This window comes from Canis lupus, chromosome 12 (genome assembly GCF_003254725.2).
Source record: "Canis lupus dingo isolate Sandy chromosome 12, ASM325472v2, whole genome shotgun sequence".
NCBI classification, from domain to species: domain Eukaryota; kingdom Metazoa; phylum Chordata; class Mammalia; order Carnivora; family Canidae; genus Canis; species Canis lupus.
The window spans coordinates 26,240,910-26,254,895 of record NC_064254.1 but is presented as its reverse complement, the minus strand read 5'-3'; the positions used below and the strand labels follow the sequence as shown (position 1 = coordinate 26,254,895).

Genomic DNA, 13,986 nt, shown 5'->3' with positions numbered 1-13,986 from the left:
GCCTAACATATCAATTTTATGGCTACTGATGTTTCTATCTGTGTTTTGGAGTTTGAAAAATGCTAGGTAGAAGTGTATGGAAGACCACTGTTAAATAGTCAACACATCCCATTTCGAAAATATGAATTATGGGGTTACCTGGGTGGTGCAGTCGGTTGAGCAACTGACTCTTGGTTTTGGCTTAGGTAATGATCTCATGGGTGGTGAAATGGAGCCCAGCCTCCAGCTCCATGCTCAGCAGGGAGTCTGCTGCAGAAGGGGGAGTGTCTCCCTCTGCCCCTCCCCTACTGGTTTGTGTGCATGCAGGAGTGTGTGCTCTCTCTCAAAGTGGATAAATAAATCATTTTTAAAAAGTATGAATTATGATTTCAGAGAAAATCACATGTCTTAAGGAAGTGACTGGAATATGGAGATATAAATTCAGATATTCAAATAGAATCTCCTTCACTGAAATTTTATTCATATTTTCAGAATGACTTTAATCTAAACTTTAAACTATTTGATACTGTTTATGCTTGGGTCTATGGAATATGTTAAACTACAAACATAGGGCAGATATTAAAACTATTTTCAAAAATTATTAGCAAACAAAAAGCCATTCTTGACATATAAAAATTATATATTATGATTCTTCAGTCCAGTGAGTTGCATTCCGTATTTTTCTATAATGCTTTCTTAACCTAGAGATCAGTTTCTGGCTCCTTCTTCAGTAAAATTTTGGCTTAAGGCTCTAGTGCAGCCTGGCTTTGGTCCTTTTAAATTTAATGTATAATAATGAGAATAATAGTAAAAACAATAATGCTTTTGCCAGACACTTTTCTAAGCACCTTGCTTGTATTAACTTAGTTAATCCTCACAAACACGAAGAGTTCTTTTCTAATTTCCAGGTGTGAAACTGAGGCAGACATTTGCAGCTCATATTCTAAAGCAAGAGATTTTGGTCTTGTGATTGTTTTTTTGTTTCGTTTTGTTATTTTTAAGCCAGAGTTTTAACCACTGTCTGGAACTAATTTTGTAGCAATTACTTCTAGTCCATTAAATCTTGCATTATTGTTTGCACCTGTCAGTCTCAAAATCAATCTCTCTCTCAGTCACTTTTCCATCATTTTCCCCTCTACCTCTCCTCTTCCTTTTGCCTACCCCTCTCCCTCAGATTGGAACACTGAGCTAGTCACAATCCTTGGTTCATTCAACATCATACAGTTATTTTATGAAACAGTTTCTTGAATTGTAGTATTTAGTATTTCTTCAGTTTTATTGCTTAGTTTTCAGTCTCTTGGAATTCCAGGTAGATATACCTTGGCCATCATTACCTATTACCTGTCTTTTACATCTTTCGCTGGATAGATACATGGATAGATAGATAGATAGATAGATAGATAGATGATAGAGATAATCTTTCTGATTTTATAGTAATGCTTAATTCTTTTCTCTGATTCTATTTCCCTTCTTTTGTCTATTTAGTCTTGTTTTTTTTTTCTAGTTTATTTTTCGCTTATGAACTAAATACTTTCTAGTTCATTTCTGAGCTCTGATAGCTCTTTTTACATGCTCCTATAATTTATTGGTTCTTATATAACCCATTTCTATTTCTGATATATATCCCTTTTTATTACTTTTGTAATTCTCATACTTTCTTCCCCTCATTTTAATATTATACGTTTCTGCTTTGTTATATGTTTCCCTCCTGCTTTTACTTTCTGTCAATATATTAGTTCACTTTCCTTTTTTGTTTTCTTATATACTTGTATGAGGTTCAACACAATCTGTTTCTTTTTTTATGTCTAAATGAGAAAGTTTTGTCTGTGCTTTTAGGAGGTTTCTTTTGGAATAGACTGTTCATCTAGGGTATTGTCCTTGCTCTATGCTCCATTAGGACTTCGCTTGAGGCAGTTTTTCCCTCTCAAGAAGGGACTTATTCTTAAAGAAGGACATTTTTGTTTTCTGAGATCCTGGAGTGCTTGTGCTACCATAGTACTATCAGCTTTTTCCTTACGCATTGTATTTGTCTCCATTGTTTAGCTTTTTCCTCATGCATTGTATGATCTCCGTTGTTTACCTCACAATCACTCAGCATTTGGAGCTTGTGTAGGCTTGTCCCAGTTTTATGTTTTTCTTTCTTACTTCTTTTCATATCATTGAGAATTCTACATTAGGGGTCATCTCTTCTTTTTTTGAGGATAAGTATTTGCTTGAAATTTCTGTGTTCTAGTGCTCTTGGAGCCATCTAAATTTTCCTTTTTCATTTTTCCACAATCTACCTCACACAGGACCCAATAGAGTTCCAGCTATTTTCGGAGTTTTCAGAAACCCACTTTTTAAATAGGGTTCTTGTAGTTTGCCTGTATTATGGGGATATTTTCAGAGTTTAGTTTTTGTTTCTTTAATTATCTTAGGCATTCATCTTGTCTCTATAAGAGAATTAGGTGAGGTTAAAAATCTAAGCCAAGGGTTGAGGTGCCTTGGTGGCTCTGTTGGTTGTGGGTCCAACTCTTGATTTCTGCTCAGTTCAGGATCTCCAGTTCATGAGATAGAATGAATCATCATGGGACCCCCTGCTCAACAGGGAGTTTGCTTGAAAATCTCTCTCTCTGCCTCTCCCTCTGCCCTTCCTCCCCACTCTTTCTCTCTCTCTAAAAAACATAATAATAAATAAATCTTAAAAAAAACCTAAGCCATTGGAGGAAAATAGAAGTCATAGAAATAATCTACTTTATTTGTGGGAGTGTGCCTACCATATTCATAGAACAAAATAGTAGAGTTTAGTCAAATTAAGTATGTGCATAATTTATGAACCAAAATTCCACTCATGTACATATTACAAAGAAATTCTTATACACCCCTTTCATTCCATGTTGGATCCAGTATAAGAAAAAAAGATTAGATTGATTTGTAGCTAACTTTTAACCCCAGCAGAGAACATATATACCCTTTCCATGTAGGATTTATAAGTCCTGGTAAAAAATTTACCTGCTAAGAATTCCTTCATTGAATTCTAAAATACAGATATAATACAAACAATGCAATTTAAAAAAGAAATTAATATCAGAGTAAAAGACTGGCTCTGCCATCTGGACATTTTTAAAAGGTGGTGTTAAATACTAAACATTTTGAGAAAAACAAAATGAAGTTGCAGAAATTCTGCAAAGAAATTATAATTGAAGCATAACTGGGGGCACCTGGGTGGCTCAGTGGTTGAGGGTCTACCTTTAATTCAAGTCATAATCCCAGGGTCCTGGGATTGAGTCCTACATCAGGTCTCTGCAGGGAACCTGCTGCTCCTTCTGCTTATGTCTCTTCTCTCTATGTGTCTCTCATGATTAAATAAATAAAATCTTTTAAAAAATGTATTCCCAAAGAAAATGAGAGAAGTGAGGCAAAAGCAGAACTAAAAATCCCCTTCAAAATGTCTCCTTACCTGAAATTTACAAAAATCACTAACTAATATGAAGGAAGATACAAATAAGAGATGTTCATCAAAGCATTATTCGCAAACAAATATGTTTGTCAATTATAAGACTTAATATTGATAAAATGTCTATAATACCCTAACCAATCTACAGATTCAGTGCAATCCCTATGTATCCCAATGACATTTTTTTTTTCAGAAATAGAAAAAAAATTTCTAAAATATATATGGAATCTCAAGAGACTCCAAATGACCAAAATAATTTTGAGAGGAACAAAGCTGGAAGTTTCACGCATCCTATTTCAATATATAAGACTTTGTAAAAATATGTGTGTGTGTGTGTGTGTGTGTGTGTGTATATACACACACACACACCATCTTTATCCATTATATACACACACACACACACACACACACACACCATCTTTATCCATTTCCCAGTTGATGGACCTTTGGGCTGTTTTATAATTTGGCTCTTATAGATATAAACAGGGTGCATGTATCCCTTTGAATTATAATTTTTGTACTCTTTGGATAAATGCATAGTAGTGCAGTTGCTGAATTGTAAGCAAGTTCTATTTTGACTTTTTTGAGGAATCTCCATACTGTTTTCCAGAGTAGTTGCACCAGTTTGCATACCCACTAACAGCATAAGGAAAAAAAAAAAAAAAAAAGAGAGAGGGAGAGAGAGAGAGACAGAGGCCAACCAAGAAACAGACTCTTAACTATAGAGAATAAACTGATGATTACCAGAGGAAATGTGGGTGGGGGCATGGGTTAAATAGGGAATGGAGATTAAGGAGTGCGCTTGTGAGGAGCACTGGGTATTATATGGAAGTATTGCATCACTATATTGACACTTGAAACTACTATTACACTGTATGTTAACTAACTGGAATTTAAATAAAAATGTTTTAAAAATCCAAACAAACAAAAACAAAATGTATAATACAATGCATCAGTAACCAAGATCGTGTCATACTGGCATAAAGACAGAAATATAGACTGCTGGAACAAAATATAAGACCCAGAAATAAACCCTTGTGTATGTGGTCAAATGTTCTTCAACAAGGGTACCAAGAGCATACAATGGAGAAATAAATAAAGGACTATTTATTTTCAACAAATAGTGCTGGGAGAACTGGAATCCACATATGCAAAAGAATAAAGTTGGAGTCTTGTCTTCTACCATGCATAAAACCTAACTCAAAATGAATTAAAGACCTAAAAGTAAGACCTAAAACTATAATACTTCTAGAAGAAAACATAGCAAAAAAGCTTTAGGACATTTGATTTGTCAATGATTTCTTGGATATGGCACCAAAAGCACAGTCAACAAAAGGAAAATAAATGAAACTACATCAAGCTGAAAAAAATCTCTGTGCAATAGAAGGAACAATCAACAGAGTGAAAAGGCAACCTATGGAATGGGAAAAATATTCACAAATCATATATCTGATCAGGGTTTAATATGCAGGGTATATAATGAAATTATACAACTCAACAACAATAAAACATAACCCAATTAAAAATGGGCAAAGGACTTAGATAATATTACAAAAAAGAAATATAGTCAACATGCATATGAAATGATGCTCAAGATCACTAATCATAAGAGAAATTAAAAACTACCATGAAATAACACCTCACACCCATTAGGATGGCCACTGTCAAAAGAATAAAAAATATTATGTGTTGGCAAGGATGCAGAGAAATTGGAACTGTTGTGCACTCTTGTTGGGAATATAAAATGGTGCAGACATTACAGAAAATAGTATGGAGGTTTCTCAAAAAATTAAAATGGAATTGCTGTTTGATCCAACAATCCCACTTCTGGGTATATATACAAAATATTTCAAAGCAAGATCTCAAAGAGATACTTCCACACCCATGTTCATCAAAGCATTATTCGCAATGACTAAGAGGTGGAAGCAACTCAGATGTCCATTGATGGATAAATGGATTAAGAAAATGTGGTATATATCTACAATGCAATGTTATACGAACTTCCAAAATGAGAAAATCCTGATACATGTTACAACATGGATAAACCTTGAGGACATTATGCTAAGTGAAATAAACCAGTCATAAAAGAGCAAATACTGTGCTATTCTACTCATGACATATCTAAAGTGGTCAAGCATAGAAACAGATAGGGAAAAGGTGGTTGCCAAGGCCTGTGGGAAGGGGATGGAAAATGAGTAGTGAGTCTTGAATTTCAGTTTTGCAAGATGGAAAAATTCTAGAGATCTGTTGCATAACATAATAATAGGCTTATACTACTGAATTGTACACTAAAAAATGATTAAAATGAGGACATCTGGGTGGCTTAGTCAGGTAAATGTCTGCCTTCGGCTCAGGTCATGATTCCAAGGCCCTCAGATGGAGTCCCATGTTGGGCTCCCTGCTCAGTAGGGAGCCTGCTTTTCATTTTTCCTGCCCCCTGCTTGTGCTCTCTCTTGCTATCTTTTTTTTTTCTCTCAAATAAATAAATAAATTCTTTGAAAATGATTAAAATGGTATGTACTGTTATGTGTTTTTTATTAAAATAAAAAATTCTTTTTTTTCTTCTTCTTTCTCTTCCTTCTTCTTTCTCTTCTTCTTTCTTTCTTTCTTTCTTTCTTTCTTTCTTCTTTCTTTCTTTCTTTCTTCTTTCTTTCTTTCTTCTTTCTTTCTTTCTTTCTTTCTTTCTTCTTTCTTTCTTTTTTTTCTTTCTTTTTATATTCTTTTATTGGAGTTTGATTTCCCAACATATAGTATAATACCCAGTACTCATCCCATCAAGTGCCCCCCTCAGTGCCCGTCACCCAGTCACCCCATCCTCCCGCCCACCTCCCCTTCCATTAACCCTTGTTCACTTCCCAGAGTTAGGATTCTCTCTGTTTTGTCACCCTCTCTGATATTTTCTTTTTTTTTTTCCCTCTCTGATATTTTCTCAATGGAGCTTCCATCTTGACTAAAATCCCAGTGGGTGGAAGTGAATATACCCTTGACCAAAAATTAACTCTATTATCATCTTCTCATAATTTTGGGAGAGAGCCTCTAAAAATAAGACCTTGAGTGCTTAAAAAAATTCTTGAACAAATATGGGCATTAAAAGAAAAAAGATGAGAGAACAGAAAATTCTAAAATCTATGTAGTTTAACATTTAACATAAGCCTGCCCTACGATATTGAGTATGTTTTCTCAATAATATGGAAGCCAAATTTAAAGAGAGACCATATAAACAAGTATAAAACATTACTCAGCTCTCTATGCAACAAAACTGTTATTGTTCGATGACAGTGTGTGCCTTTAAGTTTTTATGGATACCTGTATTGTATAGATGTCCCACAAGGAATGTGCCTTAGTTATGAAATAAAGAATTATTTTAAACTAAAATTTAAAAAGGGAAGGTATTATATACATTGTTTTCTCTAGGTTGAAAATCAGGCAAATCTGGCTTATACGATTTTGTGACTATGCAGTTGACAAATGCAATTACTGAGCTATTGGTCATGTAGATATGTCAGGAAAGACTAGATAACTCCCTGAAAGTATCAAAAGGGCAAAAGATATATCAACATTTTTAAAAGGAAAGTGTAGGAACAAGCAGAAAAAGCAGCAGTGGAAATGATATTTTATTCAGTTCCATTTCTTGATGGAAAATTTATTGGAATTAATCATTGATTGATCAAATTACAAATGTCTAAAAATGCCAAAGGTAGTAGTAGTCTTGTAGAGAATAAATAATGTCAGACAAATTCAATTTATTTTATGACAGAGTTACAAGAGAGAAACCGTACATTTAATAGACTGGGGATTGAGTTGGTTCCTTCAGTGTGTCCCACATTACAATTGCCTCAGCAAACTAGGAAGTATGGTATTAGATAGGTGCATGTACCCAAAGGGTAGCGATCAAAAGTTCACTGTCAGTATCAGAAGATATAATGAATATCCTTTCTTTGCAGTTGTCAGAGTTCTGTATGTAATAATTACGTAAGGGGTTGAAAAGCCTGAATAGAGAGTGCTTTTTGGTTGAAAAAGAGTCAGTTAAAGTGGCTTGTTAATCTAGAGTGGAAAAGTAAGAATCTGATGCCATCGTTCTGAGTAGCAATTATAGACATATTATATATAACTTCTCTTCAAGCAGCATAGTTTATTTTAAGATAATTGTCATTAGGGAAATTACAGCATATACCGGGAAAAAGTGATTGTAAATGACTTCGTGCAAACTATGCATTATAGCATTCATTCCACCATTATTTATGTAAGCAATGTGATCTTACTTCAAAAAGATTTTTTAATAATTCCACATGAGCCAAATTAACAGTATGCTAAAAGATTACCATCCAGAATGTTACAGGAATTTTATGTAAGGCGTGTGAAATCATTTCGGAAAAGATGCTAATTACAAATAAAATAAGAAAGAACAAAGCTGTTAGATGTAATACAGTATTCCTTTCACCTCCAGAGGTAGTCAGATCTTTAAAAAAATAATTGTTTCAAAATGCAATGTAAATTAATATGAATTGGGAATTTACATGCTTAATGGGTATCATCACCTTTCCTTTTACTCCAAAATTACAGAAATAAATGTTTTTGTTCTAATTCTAACAAAACTAAGAAAAAAAGCCCACCCTGTCTTAATAGCTTTATCATTCTTTACCCCCACACATAAGTATGCATGTACATATATATTCATTTTCTAATTGCTCATTTTCCCCATCAGAATATAGATTCCATAAAAGCAGAGACATTTTCTTGTTTTCTGTTTTATCTGTGGTACCCATAGTAGAGGTTTAAGAATTTTGTGGAATAAACTAATTTTAAAAAGAAAGAATAGGTAGTGTACATTTGCTCAAAAATACCCATTTTGGGAATAGTCTCATAAGACAAAATTAGTGATTCTTTTTAAATATATGGACAGACAGTTTCATAATGATGAATATGAATGATAGCATTCACAGATTTAATCCTTTAAAAGACATCGCTGTGACTCTCTTTTTAATTCCCTTTAAGTTTGTTGGAATGTAAAATAACATGCTGTTTATCTTTACTATCCTATTTGGTAACAGATGATTACTATTTTCAATTATTTTTTGTAGGAATAATTCTCAGTAACTATGAAACATATAACCTTACAACTTAGTTTGTTCTATTTATTGTGCCTAGGAAAGTTAGTTTCGCTTAGATATTTTAAATCTTTAAAGGGCATATTCTTCCTGTGTTTTATTTGAAGTTGCTAAAAATTAAATCCATCATTTGTCTCACGGAAGTCAGTCACATCTTCAATGGTAACTTTTAGTTTTAGCTGACAGTTCATCTTAACATATGGTAGCAGCATGCATGTAACTGTTAACAGGTGTTGCTTCAGTTCTATTAAGGTTCTTCAAAATCTTTTTTAAGAAGGAGAGTAATAAGAACAATCATATTTATGACGACTTTTCATTTTGCTTACTGTTTTTTTCCTTGTGATTTTTTTCAGAAATTGAAAAATTTCAAGGTTCTGATGGAAAAAAGGAAGATGAAGAAAAGAAATATCTTGATGTCATCAGCAACAAAAACATAAAGCTCTCAGAAAGAGTATTGATTCCTGTCAAGCAATATCCAAAGGTATTGCAATATATGCTGTTTTCATAGAATTAAGAAAAAAATAAAAAAACTTGATGTTTTATTCATTGTCTTTCATGAAATGAATATTTAAAACTTCATTGTATTAGTATACACAAATATATGATATTGATGGAGGAAAGAGAAGTCTTTGAAAGTACAACCATAAGAAAAATTTTCAACTAAAGACCATAGCACTTTTATTCTGTGAATATGGGAAGCATAATTAGATATTTTAATTACTTATTTAATATGTAAATAGTTCAACAATTTGTCCAAATATACATAGTCACTTGATCTTGTTTTGGTTCATGTTACTATATTTTCCAATTATAAAAAAGAGTGGATTAATGGTACTAAATATATAGCATTATCTAGTCCACAGGAAATTATTATATCCAGGAAAGTAATCTAGTCTTTATTAGACCCTTAGATTAGAACCTCTAGTCTTCTGTAGTCAGGGTTAATTTATTAAGATAATTACAATACTGTTCTCTTGAGAGTACTTTCTCACTAGACATTTTATCATACAAGATTTGTATTACCAGAATCATGAGTATAAGATAAGGCATTCCACATCATGGTTTCATCACTTATATTTATAAATTCCGATGGGTAAAAGGAGTTTCTTTCTCTTTTTTTAGTAAATTAAGTATGCTTACAATGGAAACTCAGTTTCAATCTGGTAATTTACTTTCTGAAGAGTGAATCTGAAACAAGGACCATGCAATTATCCTAATAATGAAGACTACAGAAATAAATGCTGTAGTCTACCAATTGTCTTCTAATATGATAAATTTTAGTAAATATAATTAAGTGGGATGTTGTGTTTATAATTATTTCAAATAGGAATAAATTGTTGCAGCCCACCAAACCATAAAATTTAGCTTTCAGATGAGGTTTTTGGGCATGCAGGTTTTTTGGGTTTTGTGGGATTTTTTTTTTTTTTTTTTAGCTAGATTGCCTCTATTACAAGAAAAGTCCATTCAATCGATGTATATTTTACAATTAATTTTTTTAAGATTTATTTCATAATCATGTTTTTATGAATATTAAATTAGGCAGAGAAAATGTACATGAAAATGTTTACTTGGTAATAAAATGTGGTAGAAATGTGGATATTAAGAAAAACGTCTTTTTAAAAAGATTTGGTTAATCCACTATGAAGTACAAGATTCTCTCTCTAAATAATGTATTTAAATATTACATAACTAGATACCATTTCTCAGAATAACACTTGTCTATTCTCTGGATATGGAAAGCCAGTGACAGACTCAGTATCTCCTTCTTAATAAAGTACAGACCTGTATCTCTGACCAAATCAGATTGGTAAAGTGTGAAAGGCATTTCAGGTCGTGGTGGCTCTTGAAGTGACAGCATGAGTGTTTTTATACTGAATATTGCAGTAGTCTGTATTTGATGCATCATCGAAATGATGAATATCGAAACAATAATACTGTATAGTGTCTCATGTTTGTGTGAGATTTAATTTCATAATTTATGGGAAGATGATCAAATAACAAAACTACCTATTTGTATTGAAACAGACCATATCTTACTAGCAATTATTGTACCTCCCAGAATTTTTCGAATCGCAGAATGTTTATGCTGAGACTAATTATCTAAATCACAGAATATATAAAGCTTTTATTTACCAAATGAGGTAACTGGGAAATTATTAATTACTCAAAGTCATATCTTTGTTGCAGATAGAAATATTTAGAGAAGTTGCTGTTATTTTAGATTCTTCACTTTTTTGGGAGCCATTACGTTTATAACTTGACTGATAATGTTCACATTTTTTTATTACTTATTTATGTAAAATATGGAAGAATGTGAGGAATGAGAGCTCCTAATGATTAGTGCTTTTATGGAATATTATCAAATAACAATTTATGCCTTAGAAAATTTGCCATTCTTAATTGACGAGTAGAATGCTAGATCACTTTAAATCATTTTTAAAAGGATGTGCATTTCATACATCACAATAAAAGAAGTCTTAGAGCCCTTTTACAGAAAAAGGTACTGAGAACAAAACAGAACAAATTCATCTATCAAGTTGACCTACATTTGTTTTTGTTTGCTTTTATAGTATAACAAATTAAAACCAACTTTCTGAAAACCATATTTTATTTCAAAAGTGGTGATTCTCTCCTACTAAGTGATTATTGCCTACCTCTCACAAAAATATCAGTGGGTTAAGATTACAGTCACTACACTTGAGCCATATTGGATGTACATTTGGGAGCTGTAAAATATGTGGTGTGGTGTGATACTATGAACTGATGAGCAGAGAATAACAGTATTTATGGACTTAAAGTTTAATCTTTTATAATAAAAAGTGGTTTATCCGTCAGGGGGTACATTGGAGAAAGACCTACTTTTCACAACTTCTCTCAGAGCTGCCTCTCCCCTTGATGCCTGCTGTCTCTTTGATCTGGTAATTAGTGAGGCAATGACACAGTCCTTTCCAACAAAAGGCAGTAAATAACTATGGGACTTCTTGAGGAAATGACCTTATCTTGACTTTACTACATGACCTTTTTAGATAGATTTGATTTCAGTTAGTCTCCAATATCAAGTTAATTTGCTGACTTAATTGAATAATACAAGGAATTGAAATAAGTTTAAGATTTTGAATTATACAAAATGTAAAAATGCTGTTCAAACACATTAAGAATGATTTATCTAACTCTAGTGCTTTATGTTTAATCACTAGATTTGGGGGGAAATATGTCATCAAATTATAATGAACAGCTTTTCTTATTTGTTTTTAATATTTTTATTTGCAACAAGATTAGTCAAGAAATAGACTATGCACATCTATTGTTTGCATTTACAGATGTTTCAGAATCAGTGCAATTATTTCTTGATAGTCAAGTCTCCAAGGAGGCAACATGTGGCAGTATGTTTTTCTATAATCCTAAGAGGTTCATGTAGAAGATCCTAGTGAGATTCATGCAGAAAACTCACTGTCCTTAACGTGAACTCTTTCTCCCTAAATCCATACAAAATATATTTCATAGTCTAATATACATTTACTTTTTTTTAAATCTTAACATCTCCAACTGGTATGCATATTATAATCAGAATTATTTTACAGTCTCCATCGGACAAGTGATGGTCATACCTTGTTACTGTTGTCTGTAAACTTGGCCATGCCTTTGTATCCAGTTGTTAATTGCGTTGGAAATGTGAATTGAGGTTCTTTGCTGTTGAAAATGTCTTCAAAGATTACATTATGATATAGTGTTGGCATGCAAAACTATCACATATCCAACAAAAGAACAGAACCATAGCTTAGGGCATAAAGTTGGTATTAATAATATTAACAATATTCATCCTTGGAAGAAAGAAAAATGCCATAATTTCTTGGTCCTCAACAAACAAGTGTCTCATAGGGACCTAAGAAACAAAGGTACATTTAAATGGCTAAAGTTTTATTCTGTTTTTAGACATGCAAAAGGACAGTCTAACACAAGCATGGGCAAATTGAGAGGGCCATGAGGTGCCACTTCCACCCACTTGAGGGAGATCTGCTCCTTGCTTGCAACTATACCTATTTGGTCACCTGGGCAATCCAACCTCTCAATGCCTTTTAAAAGTGTCTTTTGATGTTGGCTTCAGAATCCTCTGAAGTGCATCAGGCCTTTCCTTCAATTAATTTTGCCTGGAGGCCCACTTTTTATTTCTGGATTTGAGTTACTGCCAACTTTTTAAAGCAGTAGATCGCCAGGAGTGTATATCGGCCCCAAATTTGGCCCCTTTTAAGATCAAACACAGCTACGTTCCCCAGTGCTGCTTCTCAAATCAATTCCTTATGTAGATTAATGCAGAAAATTAAAGTTCCAAAATATGTTCATAAGCACCACACTTGCCCTATATTTCAGTTACTCTGCTCAGTCCCAGAGAGAGGAGCTGCCTTTGTGCCTGACTGGAACCAGTCTCTGAAACCTGTCATGTCTTCTCATAGAGTTGGTTTCTTTCTCTATACTCCAAAAGATGAAAACCCAAATCAAAATTCTTGATGAGTGTTATTTTTTTCTAACTTAAGTATTTATCAGACCACTTAAAATAGTTCTTAGAGACCCAGGATTTCTAACTGTGGTAACTTTGTATTTCAAAGCCAATATCATCACCTATAATCTTGGAAACACCTCTCTATTTTTCTAAGCAATGTGGTTTTCCAAAAACCACTCAGTAGCTTACATCTTAAACCTGTTTTATCTTTACCAGACAGAGGTTATTGCATAGTGTTGCTTTTTACTTTTCTAAAGGTAATGGAAGAGAGGATTTTATCGGGCTTTGTGATTTCAATTTCATTCATATCAGTTTCCTAGTCTCTCACCTGTGAATGTAAATCTCAATTGGAAAATAACATGACACTCAGATTCACATTTCCTATGAGAAAGAAAAACATTCCAAAATTCTCTGGACTGCATTCTCTCCAGGAGAATGGCACTTGAAATAACTATGTTTTCTAGAAATTTGTGGTGATATGTCTAGTCCTTGTCTTTTCCAATAACCCTTTCTTTTAACTAATTCTCATCCTATGTACTTCAATATTATTTTCCATTTGGTGCTTAAAATTCTTTTGTCTCTGTGTTAGAAATTTGCAGTGATATGTCTAGTCCTTGTCTTTTCCATAACCCTTTCTTTTAACTAATTCTTTTTTTTCTTTTAACTAATTCTTATTCCATATTTAAATCTTTTTTGTCTTTATGTTTTATTGACCTATGTGTTCCTAATCCTGAATTATGTTCTTCTCTCCACATCCTTTTCTATGGACTCAGCACAACCTCACAAAATACTTCCTCATACTTTTTAAAATAATCTCTCCTTTCTATGTATAGATCTCCTAGAGAATCTTCAGTCTGTTTTAATCCGTTGTTTCCTTTCTGCCAGATTATTTCACATTTGCCCTCAACTGGAAAACTGAAAACTACTTCAAAAGGATCATTAAAGTGCCTTTTAAAATGTGTCCA

The 13,986-nt window shown here is 33.1% G+C and overlaps 1 protein-coding gene across 22 annotated transcripts in view; it reads left to right on the top strand.

The window, feature by feature from the left end:
• KHDRBS2 (KH RNA binding domain containing, signal transduction associated 2) overlaps window positions 1–13,986 on the top strand; it is a 592,066-nt gene that overhangs the window by 78,745 nt on the left and 499,335 nt on the right. For all 22 annotated transcript variants that reach the window (XR_007401488.1, XR_007401486.1, XR_007401485.1 and 19 more), the window contains exon 2: window positions 8,877–9,004. Coding sequence is in view for 4 of the 22 variants with exons in the window: in XM_049092592.1 (XP_048948549.1) it covers window positions 8,877–9,004 (128 nt within the window). In the remaining 18 variants the exon portion in view is untranslated. The remainder of the gene's footprint in view (window positions 1–8,876; window positions 9,005–13,986) is intronic.